This window comes from Tigriopus californicus, chromosome 2 (assembly GCF_007210705.1).
Source record: "Tigriopus californicus strain San Diego chromosome 2, Tcal_SD_v2.1, whole genome shotgun sequence".
Classification (NCBI taxonomy): domain Eukaryota; kingdom Metazoa; phylum Arthropoda; class Copepoda; order Harpacticoida; family Harpacticidae; genus Tigriopus; species Tigriopus californicus.
In genome coordinates, this window is record NC_081441.1 from 7,335,790 (window position 1) to 7,355,536 (window position 19,747).

General features: G+C 40.7%; 4 protein-coding genes across 5 annotated transcripts; 3 read left to right on the forward strand and 1 right to left on the reverse strand.

Annotated features, from left to right (window-relative positions):
• Nucleotides 1–394: 394 nt before the first annotated feature.
• Nucleotides 395–3,400, forward strand: LOC131893093 (calpain-7-like). Its single transcript, XM_059243033.1, has one exon. The coding sequence runs from the start codon at nucleotides 826–828 to the stop codon at nucleotides 3,277–3,279; it is 2,454 nt and encodes an 817-aa protein (XP_059099016.1). The 5' UTR covers nucleotides 395–825; the 3' UTR covers nucleotides 3,280–3,400.
• LOC131893103 (uncharacterized) lies at nucleotides 3,400–4,659 on the forward strand. The gene has a single exon (XM_059243046.1). The coding sequence runs from the start codon at nucleotides 3,400–3,402 to the stop codon at nucleotides 4,639–4,641; it is 1,242 nt and encodes a 413-aa protein (XP_059099029.1). The 3' UTR covers nucleotides 4,642–4,659.
• LOC131893092 (dynein regulatory complex protein 11-like) lies at nucleotides 4,169–13,247 on the reverse strand. Its single transcript, XM_059243032.1, has 12 exons — nucleotides 13,138–13,247; nucleotides 12,982–13,072; nucleotides 10,342–10,503; nucleotides 10,085–10,276; nucleotides 9,755–10,012; nucleotides 9,474–9,673; nucleotides 8,934–9,247; nucleotides 8,744–8,845; nucleotides 6,115–6,263; nucleotides 5,725–6,046; nucleotides 5,254–5,651; nucleotides 4,169–5,084 (listed from the first exon to the last, which is right to left on the reverse strand). The coding sequence occupies exons 1-12, from the start codon at nucleotides 13,146–13,148 to the stop codon at nucleotides 4,668–4,670; spliced, it is 2,616 nt and encodes an 871-aa protein (XP_059099015.1). The 5' UTR covers nucleotides 13,149–13,247; the 3' UTR covers nucleotides 4,169–4,667.
• A 1,686-nt stretch (nucleotides 13,248–14,933) lies between these two features.
• Nucleotides 14,934–17,377, forward strand: LOC131893115 (B-cell receptor-associated protein 31-like). Of its 2 annotated transcripts, XM_059243060.1 has the most exons (5): nucleotides 14,934–14,979; nucleotides 15,322–15,556; nucleotides 16,646–16,799; nucleotides 16,877–17,049; nucleotides 17,117–17,377. In XM_059243060.1, exons 2-5 carry the CDS (start codon nucleotides 15,364–15,366, stop codon nucleotides 17,272–17,274), a joined length of 678 nt encoding a protein of 225 aa, XP_059099043.1. In that variant the 5' UTR covers nucleotides 14,934–14,979; nucleotides 15,322–15,363; the 3' UTR covers nucleotides 17,275–17,377. The 2 variants fall into 2 exon arrangements, with proteins under 2 accessions (XP_059099043.1, XP_059099042.1); XM_059243059.1 differs by lacking the exon at nucleotides 14,934–14,979 and having other exon boundaries at nucleotides 15,089–15,556.
• The last annotated feature ends 2,370 nt before the right edge of the window (nucleotides 17,378–19,747 follow it).

Below are 19,747 nucleotides of genomic sequence, written 5' to 3' on the forward strand. Positions count from 1 at the left end.
ATATTTTTAATGAAATATACCATAATGTGCTATTAGTAAAATATACTATTATGTGCTATTAATATTCTATTAGTATTGTAAATCTGTATTGGATCAGGAATAAAAATTTATAAAGGTAAAGGTGAAAAGCGTGCAACTTCAATAAATTTTAGAATGCTCTATGATATGTGTTCATTTATCCACATGTGTTCACCGACCCATTGATCCTTGATGTGACTTAAAGAATGAGATGCCCAAGGGTCAAATGAAATAGAGGTTGAATGATTTCGTTCATATTTTGCGTCGTGTCACTCTTGTGACGTATAACAAAAAACACACACCACACAGTGGGGCTTATCGGGCTTAGCCATGCATGGCTATGGACGGTAATGTCAGAACTCTCGATTCTCAAGACAGTCAGTGCTGCCATTTATGGATTTAACCTAACCTTACCCACCGAGTACGTGCCTAAGCTAACTTTTCGGTAGCAACTTGCAAGGGCCTAGGGGCGCCTTGGCATAACCCGTATCACTGGCAAGACTAATGATTCGAGAGTTCTGAAATTAACGATCATAATGCATGTCATATCTCTGGGCAAGGACACTAAAGCCTCTTTAGAGTCCCTGCTCTGGGTTACATCAATATTGAATCGAAGATAAGGGCCGGTGATTCATTCATGGATTGACGGTTGATCCGCGGCATATCGTCGATCTTAGGAGGCGTACGGGCGTCCGCGTTGAATGAACACTTACAGTGCTGGGCTCGGTCTGACTGCTCCGAGCTCTCGATCAGCGTTTGGGTTCAGGATTCGGATATTTCAGCGGCCTACATAGGGCATTCACGTCCATGGATCATATTCGCGCATTGGTGGCACAAGCCATTCAATGCGATCGACAAGGCCGCGTGGCCAAGGCCATCGAGCTGTACCTCAAGGCCGCCGAGGCCCTGGAGGAGAATGGCCGACTTGGGCCCACGAGTGAGGAAAAAATCCAATCCTATCGAGCTCGAGCCCATAAATTATCACTAGGGTTGACCCCCACGCCCGCGGATCAAGTCCCGCCCACCCTCACTCGAGCCAAGTCCCTTTTAGAACGCGCTCTCAATGAGGAAGAAAGTGGGAGTGGAGCGGGGTCCTTGCCCTTATACCTGGAGGCGGCTAGCGTGTGTCTGGCCCTCAAGCGAACCACGACTCAGCCGGAATTGGCCACTCGAATCGAGTCCATGGCCAAGTACGCTTTAGATCGGGCTGAAGCGCTCCATCAGGGGCCCCAAACCGCGTCCCAAGTCCATATGGATGAGCTCTTGGACAAATTACCGGTGGTAGCTGAACCTCTGGGTGCTTTGGAGGCTTCTTCTCTTGTTCTACCTCTGCCCCCATCGCCTCAGAAGACTCCCAAATCACCCGTAAAATCTCCGTCTTCGCCCCTTAGGCCGCCCCTTCCATCATCCTCGATTGAATCGAGATACACGGCGGAGGAGAAGGCCGTTCTGGGCATGACTTCGGTCATCAATGGGCGGGAATACGTGCCTTTTATGTCAGTGGATTTGAGCGAAAAGTTTACCTTTCCCATTCCTTATACGGACAAGCACGGCATGCTCGATCTGGCTCCCAAACAGAAAGCCAAACTGGTGCGTTGGGCTCGGCCCTCCGAGTTCATGAAGCAGCCCACCATGATCCAGGTGGTAGATTGTTATAGTGTGAAGCAGACCGTGGTCTCGGATTGCTCGTTCGTGGCGTCCATTGCCATCAGTGCTCAACATGAGAAACGATTCGGCAAGAAGCTCATCACGTGTATCATCTATCCGCAGAATTCGAAAGGTGAACCCGTGTACAATCCCAGTGGTAAATACATGATCAAATTGAGAATCAACGGCGTGCCCCGAAAAGTGGTTTTAGATGACTACTTGCCCTTAGGTCAGCATAACGAACCGCTGTGTTCTTATAGTAGCAATCGCAACGAGTTGTGGATCTCGTTGTTGGAAAAGGCCTATATGAAGGTCATGGGTGGGTATGACTTTCCCGGATCTAATAGCAATATTGACCTGTACGTGTTAACTGGATGGATCCCTGAGCGAGTGTCCATTCGAGCAGAGGGCCAAGTGTTCGACCGAGAAGGCACATTCCAGAAACTTTTTCAAAGATTCCACCAAGGCGACGTTCTCGTCACTTTAGCTACGGGCGAAATGTCGCAAAGCGAAGCGGATCGCGCTGGTTTGGTCCCGACTCACGCCTACGCTCTTCTGGACATCAGACAGATTGACGGGCTCCAATTGTTCCTTCTGAAGAATCCATGGTCCCATCTCCGATGGAAAGGAAACTACTCCGAGCGAGATGAGGTCCACTGGACGCCCAAACTAAAGAAGGCCCTGAACTACGACCCACTCAACGCCCAGAACTTTGATAATGGTGTGTTTTGGATTGACTACGACTCTCTTTGTAAGTTTTTTGACGTGATTTACATGAATTGGAAACCAGAGCTCTTTCAGCACACGTTTGTGACCCATCAAACTTGGCATTCCGCCCTTGGACCGGCCAAAGATTTGTATGACATTTCAAATAATCCTCAGTACTCGCTTGAACTTCAGGGAGAGGAAGGAGCTCTCTGGATCTTATTGTCCAGGCATATTACAGATATTGCCGATTTCAAGAACAACAAAGAGTATATCACAGTGCTTTTGTATAAGAACCAAGGGAAACGAGTCTACAATCCCTATGATCCACCTCCATATATTGACGGGATGAGGATAAACTCACCTCATTACTTGTGCAAAACTGTCATCACACCGGAAACGCCCAAAAAGATGACCCTGATCGTGTCCCAGTTCAACAAGAGTACGCATATTCATTACACGTTACGGGTCTATTCCACGATTCCGTTTATATTGAACAAAATCTCCAACCCATACAAACACGAACGCGAATTTGTGTCCAAATGGGAGGGAAAATCCGCTGGAGGGTGTGACAACTATCGAGAAACCTATCCTTTTAACCCTAAATTTGAATGCAACATCGACAAGAAAACCGCAATCCTCGTCGAACTCAAAGGTCCTCGAGATTATCAAATCGGTTTTGGAGTGAAATGCGAGAAATTGAACTTTGAAGGCGAATCGCCCCTTATTTTCAAGAAGAAACACTCAGGAACCTACAAACATGGTTATGCCGTTTTGGAACTCGAGCTTCTACCAGGAATTTATAGCATTATCCCAACCACATTCAAGCCAGGACAGGAATCCCCGTTCTTCCTTCAATTAAAGTCATCTTCCCCAATCAAGTGCCATCAAGTGAAATTATCCAACTAAGCCAACAAACCCAATGTGAATTGTGATACGAGATGTGATGAAATTCAGAGCAAAAAAAAATACTAGTCATTTCTATTAAGCCCATACTGCTGAGTTTCTCTCATGGCCTAATCGTTTCAGATGGTGCGGAATTTGGTCTTTTTTGACCCACCCCTTGGAGAGATTCATTTGCATAAGTTGCTATCTCTAGCTCGAAAGCGCCTCCAATTCCTTCAACTCATCACCGAGTCCATGACATTTGATGAACTGAGTGAAATCCTCAGCCAAACACATGAAGACCTGGCTGAAGCAGTTTCCTGTGGTTCGAAAAAAGACCGAATTTCTCATTTTGCCCTGGCTTTGGCAGCTCAAGTGGATCCTGAATTTCAGGCTTTCCTCCTTAAAAAAGAGACTCTCTTTCTGAAACTGCGGTTGTCACAAAGTTCAGAAGCCGATCAAGTCCAGGCTTTGACTAGAATGGCCCACCATTTAAAGTTGAGAACCCGTCTGAGACACGACCTGGAATTATTCCGACTGTTTACTGCCATCGCTCCAATCTGCGATAAAGAGCTCTGGCAAGATGTTCAGGTACCCTTTCAGTGGGTTTCCCAGTTAGTATCGGATCGAAGAGTGAGTCTTGTCAACGGTCTTGCTCAAATTGATATCACCCTATGTCCAGACCTACTGCTATCATTGTTTTCAAGCTTAAAGAAAATGGACTGGAACGATTCCCGTGCGACTGATTCCATGCCTCAAAAAGACGATCTTGTGTCCGATATTTTACGTGCCTTTTACCAAGAGCAGACCCACACACCCTGCTATGCAATCAGATCCAAACCCATCACGCTAAGAACACTTCAAAAGAATATTTCATTCTTTCCTCCATGCTACAAAGAACTTTTCGATCGCCTTGTACGAGATAAACGACTTCCACATTCTGCTCGGATTAGCTTCACTTTGTTTCTCAAAGAAATTGGGCTGTCTTTCGAAGAGTCAGTTCAGTTTTGGAGACGCTTTTATTCTCAAGAGTCGAAACCATCGTCGACTGTGAGTTGTTGTCATTCATGGCAGAATCACGAAAAGAAACTGATGTACAGCATTCGCCATCTCTATGGATTAGTTGGAGGTCGCAAGAACTATTCGGCCCACTCATGTGCTGCCATATGTCGTCAGAGTCTGAGCTCCCCGAGTGAAATGTTGTTGTGTCCCTTCCTTGAATCCGCACAAAAGGTCGATGGCGAACAATCTGGGAGTGTTTGGATCGTCGAGGCCAACAGACAATGTCAACAACACCTCGCTGCCAAATTGATAACCTCACTAGGGTTGGAGGATATTTCTTTCACTAAACCCTCAAAATACTACGCTATTGCCTCTCAAGATTAATAAGACCCTGATAAGTAATTGTTTGCTCATTTCTTTTTCTTCGGAGCCTTTTTCTTGTCCTTCTTGAGATCCTCGTCCCCTTCCATTTGTTTTACCCACTTTTTCCCCAACGGGGTTTTAGCGAACCAAGTCTCATAGGCCGCCTCTTCTTCTCGATACATGGGATCCATCTTGGCCAGGATGGGAATGAATTCCGACGGTTGAAGTGGGCGTACCCCCTGGTGTAAGAGGCGTCTAGGAACAAGCACTTGAGAAGCTGACTCCACAATCTGCCCAGTAGTGTAACCATCGGATATCTTAGCTAGAGCGGAGAGATCAAATCTCTCCCATTGACTCTCAATGTCTCCACCTTTGGATATGATGATTTCACGCCACAGCTCGTGCCGTTGAGGGTAATCTGGTCGGGGGAGCAAAAGTATCTTCTGATAAGTTTGAAGCAAACCCTGAAAAAAGGACGCTTTTAAAAGAACATCGTCTGGAACGGACCACGCTTGAAACGTTAATAAGCAACAATATAAAATATTTATGAAATATAATATTTCCACAATTTTTTTTCCACTTTTTTATCGTTCTATATTATGAAATAATGAATATGTCATAGTTCACGCCTACCTTTTGCTCACACTCCCATGGGGTTTTGGATATTCCGATGAGCATAACTCTATCCTCGGCCGACAGGCTTCTAACCAACCGTGGCAGATCTTTCTTGAGTCTTTTAGGATCCGACTTGTCAGTTTTGGTAACCTTTTTGAGAAATGTCTTCTCCGCTTGATCCATGAAAATGATTGAAGGTTGAAGCAGACGCGACATTTTGATCACCAAATGCAGTAACATGTTCAAGCCAGATTTTCCAGGATATTTCCCGACTATGTTGGTGGCAGTGAGATCAAAGAATGTGGCTTTTAATTCAGTGCAAATGGCATGAACCAGCATTGATTTTCCTGTTCCCTCTGGTCCTGCGAGGAGTAATGACTTGACATGAGGGCTGTTCTCTCTCAGGTTTGAAGAGCCTGCAAATCGCCAATAGCCAACCAATGTGTATGCGGTTTATGTTGCATTGCGTTTTAAATTCAATCAACTTACTCATGGGAAGGATGCAATATTCAATAATGAGTCTCCGAATATCCCCTCCTCCGGGCGTTGGAATGGAGCTTTTGAGATTGTCCTTGATCTTCTTTAAGGTCGATCCAATCATATTGGTATTGCCGAGAAATTCTTTCAAATGAACTATGGGATAAGGTTTGATGATTCCATTCAGTACGAGTTCCTCAAATAAGGACTCGGTAGATCGATCAGGGGTCAAGTCTTTTTCTTTCTTCTTTTTTCCCTTCTTTCCTTGCTTCTTCTTGCCTTTCTTCCTTTTCTTAGCAATCTTACCCTTCCGACCTTTATCTCTTTCTGCAGCCTGAATCAAGGCGTTGTGGATCATTGTATGACAAATGCATATTTCACCTTAGTTAGAATGCCGCTTACAATTTTCAGCCGATCGAGTTCCTCCCTCATGTTTGAATCCACATTGATACGAATCTCATCCTCCACTTCTCTCCGTTTCTCCTCTTTGATCATTTCCTCGTCAAAAGTTTGCGCCACGTTTTTGCTTTCATCCTTGTCCTTCCAAATGTCTGACATGGGTGATTAAAAATAGTTGAAGAAATTTTGTTCAATCTCACATGCACTAATCCATGTTTGTGCTAACTAATGAAGTGACGACGATACAAGACAGCCATGTCCTATTTTTGGCTGAAAGATATTAGGCAAGAGGTGAAATAGATAGAAAAAGAGCGATGTTGTCCTTTTAGGCTTTGTGGGACATAGCACAAAAATACTCACTGTACATGGGTAAATGTTGTTAGTGCACTTAGATTTAGGCAATTATGTAATTGTTTAGATTCATTCAAAAGCTTTATTAAATGGTGAATGTAATTGAAATATCTCAAGGACATCGGCTTTAATATAATTGATAATGATCCGCATTTACATTGATTTCAAATTTGACTTGTCAAAAGTTATGATACAAATCTTTTTGCCGTCACTTGATTCGAACGGCATTTGTCGAGAATCCTCCCCGTTAAGGAAAAATAAGAGGGGATTCCATTGATCAAATAACGAAACCAAAGGGCAGCACACCTAACTTTTCGTACATATTTTCTGAAAAGCCTTACTCTGATCAGTTATTGGAAAAAACAAATGATTTATGAAGGAATGCATCTGTTCATAAAAAGATCTGAATAAAAATAATATCCGAAGATTAACATTATTATTGCCTGACTTCAAGTTTTACTTAGAGCCCAAAACCATGGTAAGAAATTCTTAAGCTCTATACAGATATAAGAATTGCTCCCTTCAAAACTCTCAAGTTCGGACGAACACAGCAAATAACATAAATTGTTTTATCTGGAAATAAAACACACATAGAATTCACGAAATATAACCTTTCCTTTTAATAGTACCTGGGGTTACATTCGCTCTACCGTTTAAAAAAGAATGCATATGTAAATTGGGGTTCAAGTGCAAATTGGATGCTGTCAAATTTAGGGACGTTACTTGCTCTTTTGAGGCTTCATAGTTCTTTGTTAACGGATTAAATTAGAGTTCCAGTTAATCCATCCATGTAAGGAATGGTTCATTTAGAATTGCATTTTTATAAACTGTCACAGTATTGCTCTTTTTACAAAAGACTCTTTGAAACCGTAGAAACGTTTTTTGTCTTTCATTGTGCTTTGTATCGAGGGTTTTTAGTACCTCTACTGTATTGAAAAGTGCCATAGTGACCTCCCAGAATTTGTGCTGATATCAGCATATCTATGCTTTTCTGTGTACCACGGTTTGAGTAACGACTGAATGATAACTAGGGCCGGCCAAAACTTGCATCCTGGAAATTTTGCAAAAAAACTTGCACATCCGATATCTTTCTAAAATTTATTGCATCTGCAAAATTTGCAATTTTAACAACAATATTTGACATTTTTCTGAAGTTCTCTATGTAATTTTAGCCATTTATGCAAAAACATACCAACGTTTGTGAAAATTCATGCTAATTTTCAAGAATTTTGGTCAATTTTAGGGGAAAATGTGAAACTTTGCAACCTGACTTTTTTTCAAATCATTTTGAAAAAAGTACAGGTATGAAATATATAGCATACATATTACCAACCACCTGCTTATTTATTCCATACATATCAAATAGCTCTTTTATCATTGCCATTTTTAAGATACTCTACTTCAATTGTTGGAACTCACTTTTGTTTGAGAACTGCACTTGTCCTTTAAAAATTAGGCACATCTTGACGTATTTCCATGAATTATGGGGCAGATGGTCATGAGGTGGCTGGTTAACTTGAGAAGAAGTCACTTACCATTACTTTCAAGAAATTTGAAAACCTTAATTTTCTAAACAAAATTGTTCTGCAATACATTTGCTACGCTCTGCCATTATTTTTCCTGTTAATGAACAGAGATCTATCTTTTTCACGAAATATCAAGGATGTGAAATGTGCTAATCAGTCTAGGAGGCAGCATTAGAAGGCAAGAATCTGCTCCCTTGGGATAGCAGGTTCAAATCAAAGTGAAGGAAGATGTTGAGATATGATTATCCTTTTCATCTACGTTTTGCTTGATAGAGAAGGGAAAAAGCAGCCCTTACACCCCCCAGAACGTGCTGTTGCTATGTTGTGGAAAGTATGTTTTCAAAATTTTGTGCAAATTGGGTCGATTTCATATGCAAAGTTGCTGTCAATAAAGACCGTATTTATGTGCAAATTTTGGCCGGCCCTAATAATAACATCCACACATCCACTGCCCCATACATTCAATATCAAAAGAAAAAAGGCCTCCCCACTTCGAAACAGTGCCCTGTTGTTTTCTTCTCACTGTAACTCGTATTTGGCCCTGAGTGAACAATGTTTACTTGTTAGCTCCTATTGTGATATTGTTTGTTATTCATAAGGCCTTTTACAATTTAATCACTGGCAACATTAGTCGTATGTGTGTTGACAGTATGATAGTGTGCACCCAAATGTGGCTTTGGCTTTGATAAAAACCAAGAGCGTTCGTCCCAAAGCTCTTGATCTCACTAGGGGAATTAGGTTTGGGATTTAATTACCAAATGTTGCAAAACAATTTTCTTGCAATTCTTGAAGATTTGAACACTTCCGGGTGGTGGTTTGCCCTTCCAAATGAATTCCACGAGATCGAACCCAGAAGTCTATTCAATACACCTCAACATATGACTTCCAATAGCACCAGAGGGAAAAAGTACATTGAAAACAGATTTTCCCATCGTTTAATCATACCTTGAAAGTTCCTGTGGTTTTTTCGGAGTTGCCTTACAAACTCCGACTCTCTGAGAACAAATCCGGCTCCCACCCCATCCACTTCGTCGTCCAACTCTTTGGCTTTCTTGTCCGAAGTGCTTGATTTGGAGGGTTGGTCTCCCCTACTTTTGCCTTCCCCGGAATCGGACTTCTTCATCTTCATTCCACCGAGGCCATGACCTTCCAGAGTCTCATTCTCAGCATGAAGTGCTTGGAATCTCTCCGGATGAAAGACGGCGGCTGATCCTCCTTCGTCATCAGAAGGATAGTCCGGGAATCGCCCTTGATCGTCTCTAGATAATAGCCCAACCAATTTTTGGGTGTTATTTCTTAACACGATAACACTTCTCCGCTAAAGCTCTCTAATGGACGGTTCTTAAAATGGAAATCTCTTTTCTAAACATCAAATTTGCAGTGCTATTTAAGACTCAAGGTATTTTGATTTGACTGAGAGAGCCACGAGCAACAGCTCAATCTACTTCCTAGATTTGGGTGCAGAATAACATAAAACGGTGGTACCTGCCGTTGAAAAACCATTTGCGTATGTCATCCTTCATATTTTCCTCAATGTCCAAAGCTTCCTCTCTCCAGACTTTATCTTTGGTGCTCACCAAAGCATTCTCAAAGTCTTGTTGGTATTGTTGCTGAATATCTCGGCGGGTGGCCCGCCACTGTTTCAGCCGAGTTTGGAATTTAGTTGAGACATGCTTGGGCGGGATCTGGCAATCATGATGAAATTAAACAAGCCAAAAGAACGTGGGCTAAGATGCTGAACAGGTACGTATGTTGGTCGATCTTACCATCCCAATGAAGGCTAGTTCATCTTCCCGCAGCTTACGCACTTTCCTTCGGGCCAAGGCACCTTTCCAAATGCTTTGGATCTTACTGGCAGCTAATGCACTAGTCAAGAACTCTTCGGCTCGATTCTTGGCCTTTTCGTTGGCCTCTTGTTTTCTTATTTCGCCCATTAGTTTAGCCCGCAAGCGACCTTGTCTGGCCCGTTCATGTTTTTGCAAAAGAGCTATGGCGTCTTCTGGGGTGATGACAGGTTCCTTAGGCTGTAGAAAATAAGGATTGAATTTATGATGCTATCCCCCTGGGACTGATTTAAATGACTTTCGGTTCTTTACTCCAAAATCATGTTGCTCCATTTTCTCGCATGCTTGTTTCATTTGGTCATCCCAGTAGGCAATTTCCTGCTGTCTATCCCTCACGATGAACTGGGGTATAATGAGCTCGGCATCGTTGGGACTCATAGATAGCTCCATCATTGCTTCGTCATGATAACTTATCTCCAAGTTGTCCAAGTGCACCAGTTCATGCTAAGACAAGTCATTGGTAGATGAAGGAGGCTATACAGGGAAAAGCTTGGCAGCCTTTGAAATACCTTCAATTCGAGGATCCTCCCAATGACTCCATTTAAAAGTTGCCGTAAAAGCAAGCGCTTTTGAGGCTGAACAATCTGATCGAAACATTCTTCTAAGGCTCTGAAGATCTTCACGTACTTTAGATAAATGGTGGACACCACTTTGAACGCTTGCTCTCTATCCTATAATTAAGAATATATTCTATTAGTTTAAACGAATACCACTGGGGTTTCACCTAAAAAAAGTTTTAAAAAAATGAAATAGCAAATAAAAATGGAAATAAAAAAAATATTACTTATTGAAAACCCCGAATAAAGTAACCAACATTGCAAATTATAATCTTTAAATCTCTAGGAAGGCCTATCTCCATGTCAAATCGTAACTCATTCAATCGAGCATTCTTATTGAGTTTTAAATAGTAGGCGACATCTCTTTGGCACACTAAAGTTGCAATACGAAAAGAAAATCAATACGTTTCATCTTTTGTGTTTACTAAGATCAAAACTGCTTTCAAAAGGTCATGCTAATATAACCTACTTAATATGGTATACAATATGACCTAAAAAGGATGCTTAACGAACTTTTCTTTCAAACTGCTTATTGTTTTTAAGCTAGTCGCAACGACAAGGATATTGAAGCATCAACATAATTAAACTCAATGCCATTGCTTCTATTTCAGATTCATTAGAGTACTGAAGCTGAGGAACTCTTACAATTTTTGTTTATCTAAAAACTGGTATCGACGAACGAAAGGAAGAGACACCTTGCTCTATCTTTGCTTAGGCATTGGAAACGCTTTTCACTTGTTACTAGACTTTTGATGGGGAGAGTTGCCAAAATAGTTGCCACGTTTGATAAGACATAGAAAATAATCTTAAATGCTGTTGATACTTCATTCAATTTTGACATTCCTCTCTCTCATTTTAGTATCACACGAAGCGTCTTTGCAAGCCAAGAGTTAGAAACCAAACCTAAACTTAGGTCTCCCAGCCCCCTGAGTCATGTTTAAGAAGGCCCAAAAATGAAATCACTCTTAAAAGCTGTATTTAAGATATTTTGTCTTAAAAAAAGGAACAACCCAAAAAAGGAACATTTTTCCCTGCATCATGTAGAACAAATTAATGTTTAATTATTCAAATGCCACATTCCATGAGCAATAGGCAATGATTATGAAGATTTAAGCGATTACTGTTTTTTCTTACCGTCAGCGGCAAAAAGAGCACGACGGGCCATTTGGTTTCTCAAAGGCCATTGGAACAAGTTTGACGAGTCACGGCCTTTTTGCCTTTAATTAGCGCAACGATAGCGGAAATCCAAGATTTATAAAAAACGTGTCGATTCTGTGACAATGTCGACAATTTTCTGTGTTTATAGTTCTTTAAACTCGTCAAATCGATGGAACTGCATTTAGTACCGTTTTGACCACTTAGATGGTACCTACAAGTCAGAGGTCATTAGTTCTGTTGGTTAATTAACTTTATACTTCAAATGCGGAGATTAGGCTGGTGAGCAATTGATTGTTATTTTTTGAAAGAAATGTGTGCCTATGTTTTGATTCAAAATTGTAAAATTTGTGATTCAGAGCACTAGTGATAAAAAAAATAAAATTATCCAACATTTTCTAACAATTTCGTATTGGCTCTCAGGATACTCTACATCAATTGAAAATAAAAAGGTTTGAAGTTCCTTCATTGTTTAATTTGCTTCCCTCTAATATTCGTAGGGAATACGTAGGCCTTATTGATCCGGTTGGATCTTTCAAGTCAGACTTAAACAAATTTTAAGTAGCGTTCCAGATCAACCCTACATTTAAGGACTAGCTCGGTCTGCCAACTCAAATTCGTTGGTAGGCCAAATATGATATAAAGATTGAAAGGTAATAAATAGACAAATTATAATCTTCCATTTTATTAGTACTGGGGATTACATTCCCTCTAGCGGTTAGAAAAGCCCGTGAAAAACCAAACCAAAAAAAGTAAAACTGTTATTGATACAAAATCCTATTTTCTATGTAAATCATTTGACCAAATAGGTGAGAGAAAAACGAAGGGGCCGGCAATTTGCACCAAAAAATTGATATTTTCTCATTTTTAGCAATGTATTTTGATAATTTTTACGGTAGGTAGATTAACAATTGCCTCAAAAATGCCACTTAAATGAACAGATTTCAGTTTTGAAAAGAAAGATGCCTTTTGAGAAAATTAGATACCACAAAATTGCAACTTGGAGGGGAAATTGCCATTGAAATAAAGGTTGTCATCAAAGCAAAATAGCCGTTTTGTTGACAACAAGTTGCACTGAAAGGTGCCATCTGGAAACTAAAAATTGGATTGGAAATAAGAAATCAGATCGAGGCATAAACTAGGGGCATAAAAATGTGGGCCGATAATCACCATGTAGCAAAAGCGGATAACAAGAGCGTAAGTTGAAAACTTCGCAGAGTTTTACTTTTTGTAAGCAAGTTTTCCTTACAGTATAAAAACAACTAGCACATGAAACAAAGATTTACGTTTAAGTGACCAATATAACATCAAAAGAGTAAATTCTCACTTGCAAATAGCAAACAAACCGGTTCATCGCTTAACTACTTCATTAGTTTGAATTGGGTATCATCAATGCACCTAAAAAATAACGGCATCATTATTTATTCATAACTTTACCCGTTCTGGTTTGGAGTTGTACAATCGATATTCCTCATTCAAGAGTTGTTCTAGCTCACTCTGAGTTTTAATCCACAGAAGATTGAAAGTTCTGTAGAGGAGAGATCAGAGAAGCCATGAGCCACAAAGCCATGAAATAAACCCCTCACAATTTACCTATTTGACATGATCGACAAAATCTCTTGTTCCTCGCCAAGGAGTGCGCTTCGATTGACAAATCATTCCAATATTTAATCGTTAGCTTTCCCATTCCTCAAACTTCCTTGTAGGTTCCGAGAAAAGCAACTTTGTCATTGCGTTCGACACTTCTTATGAATGCACATATGGCATATGGGGGATGCTGTGGGATCTGCACGGTGCATTGTTAAGAGTGACCATATCTAGCTTCTAAGGAGCTAAACTTAGCTCTTTTAACTCTATTTATAACTTCAGGCATGTTTGCGCTCCTTTTGCGCTCTTTTTGGCACAAAAATTCATCAGCAAAAAGCCTGCAATAACAACCCAGCCCCTCCCAAAAAGCAATTTGCTTTTTGTGCCAACTGCGATTTTTCATTCTGACAAAAACTCAGCAGTAAAAATCATCATATTTAGCGCTCTTCTTCTTCATGGAATGAAATAACCTAGCTGCCCCTATCATGCTTTTTCCTAGGCAAAAAAATACAGCTCCTAAAAGTAGGCTTCTTTTTGCCCGGCTCTTTAAGCTCCAAATTAGCCACTCTCGGTCTTTCATGCAGCATATTTTGGTGCAAACTATTTAGTCACCTTGGTATTAATAGAAGAGGCCAGTCTGGCCTCACTCGATCAGGATCCTAGCTGCATGGTTGCCATATATTAACATTGAGTGCCAATTTTGGGCAAATTGGCTACTCTTTTACTTTGATGTGAAATTTGATTGCGAGTATCTCGATGAGCCCATTGTTCAAAGAATGCGGTATTTGAACTGATCATTCATTTGTTCAGCGTGACGTGGGGTGGGGTGTACATGTTTCTTTTTAATTTTAATTCAGATGTGTCATACAGTGATTTTTGTGAAAGAATGAAATTTGAAAAAAGGGGAAAAAATCAATGGTGTGTTGTTCTGTTTATAATTCAGAATACCTCGAATAGCGTTTTCGAGATTTATTTCCTTTTTTGGCCGTCAAGTGCATGATTCACGGGGTTGAGGTTAAGGAGCTAAATTTAGGTTTGGCGGTTAATTCTTTGCAGACATAATTGATTTCTGCAACACCAAAGTGAAAGAGGAATGATGAAATGGAACCCTTACTTCTTAGCATTCGTTTTGATGCCAAATGATAGCTCTTTGCCAGAGCTTGAACCACTACCGATAAAAAGTTACCCGTTACCAGTACCGACACCGTTACTTTTGCAGAAAAAGATGGCCTAAATTGAAAAAAAAAGTTTATACGATTTTCAACGATTTGGATATAAAACGTGAAATATATCACAAATATACGAGGGTACAAGGAGCAAGGATACAAGAGTTCAAGTGTAACGTTTTGTTCACTTTTACTAAACCCTTTAACAAGTACTTCTCATGGTTTGAAACAAGTTAACAAAAAGCAAGTCTTCCACTGTTTTGACGCAAGGAAAATCATGGTTACATTTTGAGGTTAACTTACGGGTTGCCGTTATGCAACTAGTAATGGCATACTACACAAAAAAATGTAAATTGATCAATGATAACCTTAGTCGCAGCCTCCCATGATTATCTATTTGATACTATCAGTACCAAATCAATGATTGCACTTGAGACGCAACTTTTAAAAAATCGGGAAGGAAATCTTTATACATGATTTATTTCCCTTGTTTAAAAGAGAAGAAAGTAACTGTAACAGAAGGGCTAAAAAAAAATCGTTTTCGTTACCGTTGAAGCCCATCTCTTTGCTCAAATGTGGGAACTATTTTTGTCTAGTGGCATTTTTTTGGCAACTTTCTCCTTCAAAAGTCTGGCAATTATACCCAGCTGTGAAATGCTCCAGTAAGTTCTATCCATCGTCGGTAAGTGAATCACACTCCATTGCGAGAACTCGAGAAGAATTTTCATAGCCCAAGAACACCATGGTGCTTGACGCTTGCTGAAAGTTCTATCGATATTTTTAACAATTATGTGGCTTGATTCCCTTCGAGGCTGCATTGTTCGTTCTTTGGCCTGAGATGCGAGAGAATCAAGAAAGTGAAGTTGCAAAGCGAACTCATTAGTGACGTAATGTCAGGAACAACCTAAAGTAGACCTCGTCACATCTATTGTTTGACAGCCTTGAGTCTTTTGATTCAGATAGAACAACCCCGCCCCTTCCTTATCTTTATAGCATTTGTCTCTCAAAAATAAGCTTTGCATAGTCTCCACAGGTACGGTGACAGCCTTTTGAATAACCGGCCATCATGAGCTTGCACTGGACACTGATCGCCGGGTTCCTATATGGCGAAATTGCCACCTTGATCCTCTTGCTCATCCCATTCATCTCGGCCAGTCGTTGGAACAAATTGTTCAAATCGCGGTTCTTCAAGGGTCTGGAAAATCAGCTTATCTATTACTTCTATGTCTTGGTTGCCATTCTGGTGCTGTTCTTCCTCGGTGAGTACCAACAAATACTGTACAAGTCAATTTCTAAATGTAGTGTCCTGATCCTCTTTCTGTGGTAAGAAATTTGTTTTCTCTCTAACAGCTTTGATCTTGGGCTCAATTGAGAATTGGGGGAAAGTCTGGTGTAAGCTAGGCCTGGGTAGGAGCCCAGTTAAGTAGTTAAGTGCCAAATCGTAGTTCGCCCACACGGTTTACATGTGTTTGTCGTGAACATTTGTGCTCTACAGAGCTCATCAGACGCTTGTCATTTATCCAAATTTAGTGTTTCTGATCCTTCATTCAGGTTAAAAGGTCTTGTAGCTAGGTTCTACCTTTTTTTGTTCCATAGCGACCAAGGTAAGGCAATTATAGACCTCCTTGGTTGTCTGAAAGCCTTTTTTAAAGACGTTTTTCTCTGTTAAAAGCTTGTTTCGTAAGCGATGGAAGATGGGAAGGAAGGATTTATCTATATCTATCAAAAGCTTTCGACCAATGTCAATCACGAAGTGTTTGCTTAGAAAGCTTGTAATGATGAGTATTGGGGGATGGCGTAGAGCTTGATCAATAAACCTCGAAAAAAGGTTAAAACCTGAAAAAAACTATTATAATACTATAATATACATATATGTATAACTTTGTTGGCCGTTTCGGCCGGTTTTTTTTTGTTTTTGCTAAATTTCCATTTTTCTCACTTTTTGGCCATTTTCTACCTTTCCTTTGAGTTAAGGTTTGGACGTTACCAAGAATGAGCACTAGCTCACTATTTTGGCGAGTGTATTTTGATATCGGTTAATGTCCAAGACGCTTTAAAAACAGGCCTCTGATGAAGTATTAAATCCTCAGCCAGAACTTTTAGCATTATTTTTTTGGTTTGGATTTTCACCGAATTTATTAACTGCTGCAAAGAATGTAATCCCCTGTATAATTAAAACGAAATATTATGATTCGTCTAGTCGCTGCTATTTAAACTTTTTACAAAATTTAGACTACCAACAAATTTGAATATTAAATTCAACCTTCTTCTTTCGGTTTGGACAAGTGCAATAAGTAACACCCTCAGGTATTCATGACGTTTTTTTGACTATCCTTGTTTTGTTTCAGATGCTCTCCGAGAAATGAAGAAGTATAGCGAGGAGAGCGCCCATACCGAAGGAAATGCCGCCTCCCACTTGGATACCCAAATGCAACAACACATGCGATTGTTCCGGGCCCAAAGGAACTTTTATATCTCAGGATTTTCCCTCTTCCTTTGCTTGTAAGATAATTGATCTGATTACTTACCGGCCTCAGAGAACTCGCCATGGTTGACTATACTTCGGCTTCGTGTTCCAGGGTGATCAAAAAGATGGTCATGTTGATCTCTCAAAATGCTTGTTTGGAGGCCGAACGTCATGCAGCCATGAAGCAAGCCACGTCTGCGTCCAAGGCCGCCGAGTCTTTGATGAGCTCGGGATCTGCCAAAGACGAGTCGACTTTGGAGAAAAAGCTAAAGGAGACCGAGACAGGTATGTGTATTGAGATGTTGGAGAAAAAAACATGAGCCACTAAACAATGTTGGATTCGATGTTGCAGAGTTGAGCACGGCCAAGAAAGATTTGGAAAGCATGAAGACCCAATCTGAGAATCTGAGCACTGAATATGATCGCTTATTGGCGGAAAAAGATCGCTTGGAACGCAAGGTTAAGGTGTTGGATGGAGGAGATGATAAAAATACTAAAAAGGACGACTGATGTCTCAGTCTTTAGGCCAGCATTGTTGGGCCAATTATGCATCTTTTATTGAGTTTTGGAAGAGACGTTGTTTCATTAAGATAATGCTAATTTTATTCCAATATTTCATGTGTTCTCATTTCAATTTTTTACAGTATCGTGTGGCGCATATTGTCTTACACACTTTTGAAAATGATTTTTTTTCTGCTTAAAAGTAATTATATGGACTTAAAGCAAAGTTTAGAGGTTTGGTGAGATCTATAGCTTTCTTTTGCACCTAATTGGCTAAAAAAAATTCCAAATAAGAATTATATTCCAAGGTGTCTGAGCTCCGTGAAAAAGTCTTTGTGCGTATGAGTCTGGAGGGTTCAAAAAGAGGTCAAAGAATTCAGGAATGCCTTGATCTGTCCAAACAGGTACAACTTTTTTGTATTATAGACCGTATTCCTGTGAATTCCAAAGTTCTTGACAATGAAGGTTGGTTGGTCACCAGCAACAATACGCGCAAAGATTTTTTCACAGAGCTCGGACATCTTTGAATATAATTCTTATTGTTTTGAAGAATTTTACCCAATTAGGATGGAGGCGTATGTCTATATGTTATAAATGACCTGCACACTATTCATGTTAAAATGTCTAATGGAGAAGTAGAGGTCTTGGTTTGTCATCTTCAAGGTCTCGATCTGTCCATTGTGACTATATAGGCCCCCTTCTTGTTCACTAAGCTCGTTCTTGTCAGCTCTCAAATTCATAGGAAATGAGTTGGATAAGGCAGTTTGCTCAAAGGTTTTCTTTGTAGGGGACTTCAACTTTCCGGCTAGCGTTGTAGAGTGGGAGGCTAGTCCCGATGGGTATATTCCCATCTCGAAATCGACATCTCAGTCGTTCGAAAAGCTGGAGGAGTTTGCGATTTTGAGCAATTTCGCCCAGCATGTTGGTGTAGCCACTAGAGAGAATAGTGTTCTCGACTTGGTCTTTTCCAATGACCCTGATCTAATCCAGTATGTCCATGTGACACCTAGTAATCTGTCAGATCATCATGTTCTTGAGATAGGGTCGACCACTACTCAAAAGCCAGCGTGCTCTAGAGTAAGACCGGCCAAAAAGGTCGGTCTGGCTAAGTTCAAGTTCAAAGATGAGCATTGGCCGTTGATTAAAGAAAGATGAGGAGAGCTTGACCTCATTTCAATGCTGAAAAAGGAATCATCAATTGATGTAGCCTTAGACAAAATGATTCTAGTTTTTGAGGGCGTCTGTTCCACTCTGGCAATCTCTGAATGTGTTCCACAAGGTGGGGCACATTCTAAAATTCCGAAGTATAGGAAAAATTTGTTCAAAAGGAGTTGCAAGCTAGCAAAAAGGCTCCAGAGCAATTTGAATCCAGTAGTTATGGCTAGCCTTCAAAGAAAGTTGGAGTTAATCCAAGGTAGAATTAAGGGCTCCATTGAGACGGATCAGTTCAAAAAGAAAAGTAGAGTAGTTCAGGAGGTAAGGTCGAATCCGAAGGCATTTTTCTCTGATGCAAACTCTAAGAGAAAGATGAAACACCCTATAGGGCCTTTTGAGGTCAATGGGGAAGCCATAGACAATGTGGAGTCTATGGCCAACATACTTGGAGATCAGTTCTCTAGTGTGTTTTCAACTCCAAAGAGTTTAGGAGCAACAGCCCATTGCTCTATTGATGAGTTTGTTGAGATTGGCAATTCTTGTCAAGTTGAGCGTTTAGATGATCTTATAGTCACAGATCAAGATGCTTTAAAGGCCATCAGGGACCTGAGACCCTCGAGCTCTCCTGGCCCTGATGGGGTGACATCTCAGTTTCTGATAAAATGCTCACTGGTTCTTGCTCCTGTTTTCTCGCACTTGATGCGTTGCATCTTGGACCAGGGCAAGTTCCCCTCTTCTCTGAAGCTAGCTCATGTTGTTCCAATTTACAAAGGGGGGGGGGTAAGTGGCTCCCCAGTAACTATAGGCCGATTTCTCTCACTTCGAATATTGCGAAGGTGTTTGAGAAGATCATGAAGTTCAAACTTGTTGAATTTCTTGATATTCATGAAGTTCTTCCTCCTAGCCAGCATGGGTTCCGAGCACATTTTAGCACGGTTACCCAACTGATTGAACATGTAGAGCAGGTTATTGAGGGACAAGAAAGCCATGAATCAGTTGATGTAGTTTATCTCGACTTTGCCAAGGCCTTTGACAAGGTAGATCATGGTCTTTTAGTTAACAAACCACGAGATTGGGATCCAAGGCAAGGTGGTTCTCAGTTAGTTAAGAAGTTTCATTTCTGGTAGGAAGCAATTGGTTAAGGTTGAGGAATCTCTTGGTGACATACATGATGTCAAGTCGGGTTTTCCTCAGGGTTCCATTTTGGGTCCTCTCCTTTTCATCATCTTCATTGCTCCACTTCAGAAGCTTGGTAATAGTAATATTAGTATCTCTTCCTATGCTGATGATACAAAATTGGTAGCTGGTAGGAATGGTCAGAATTCCG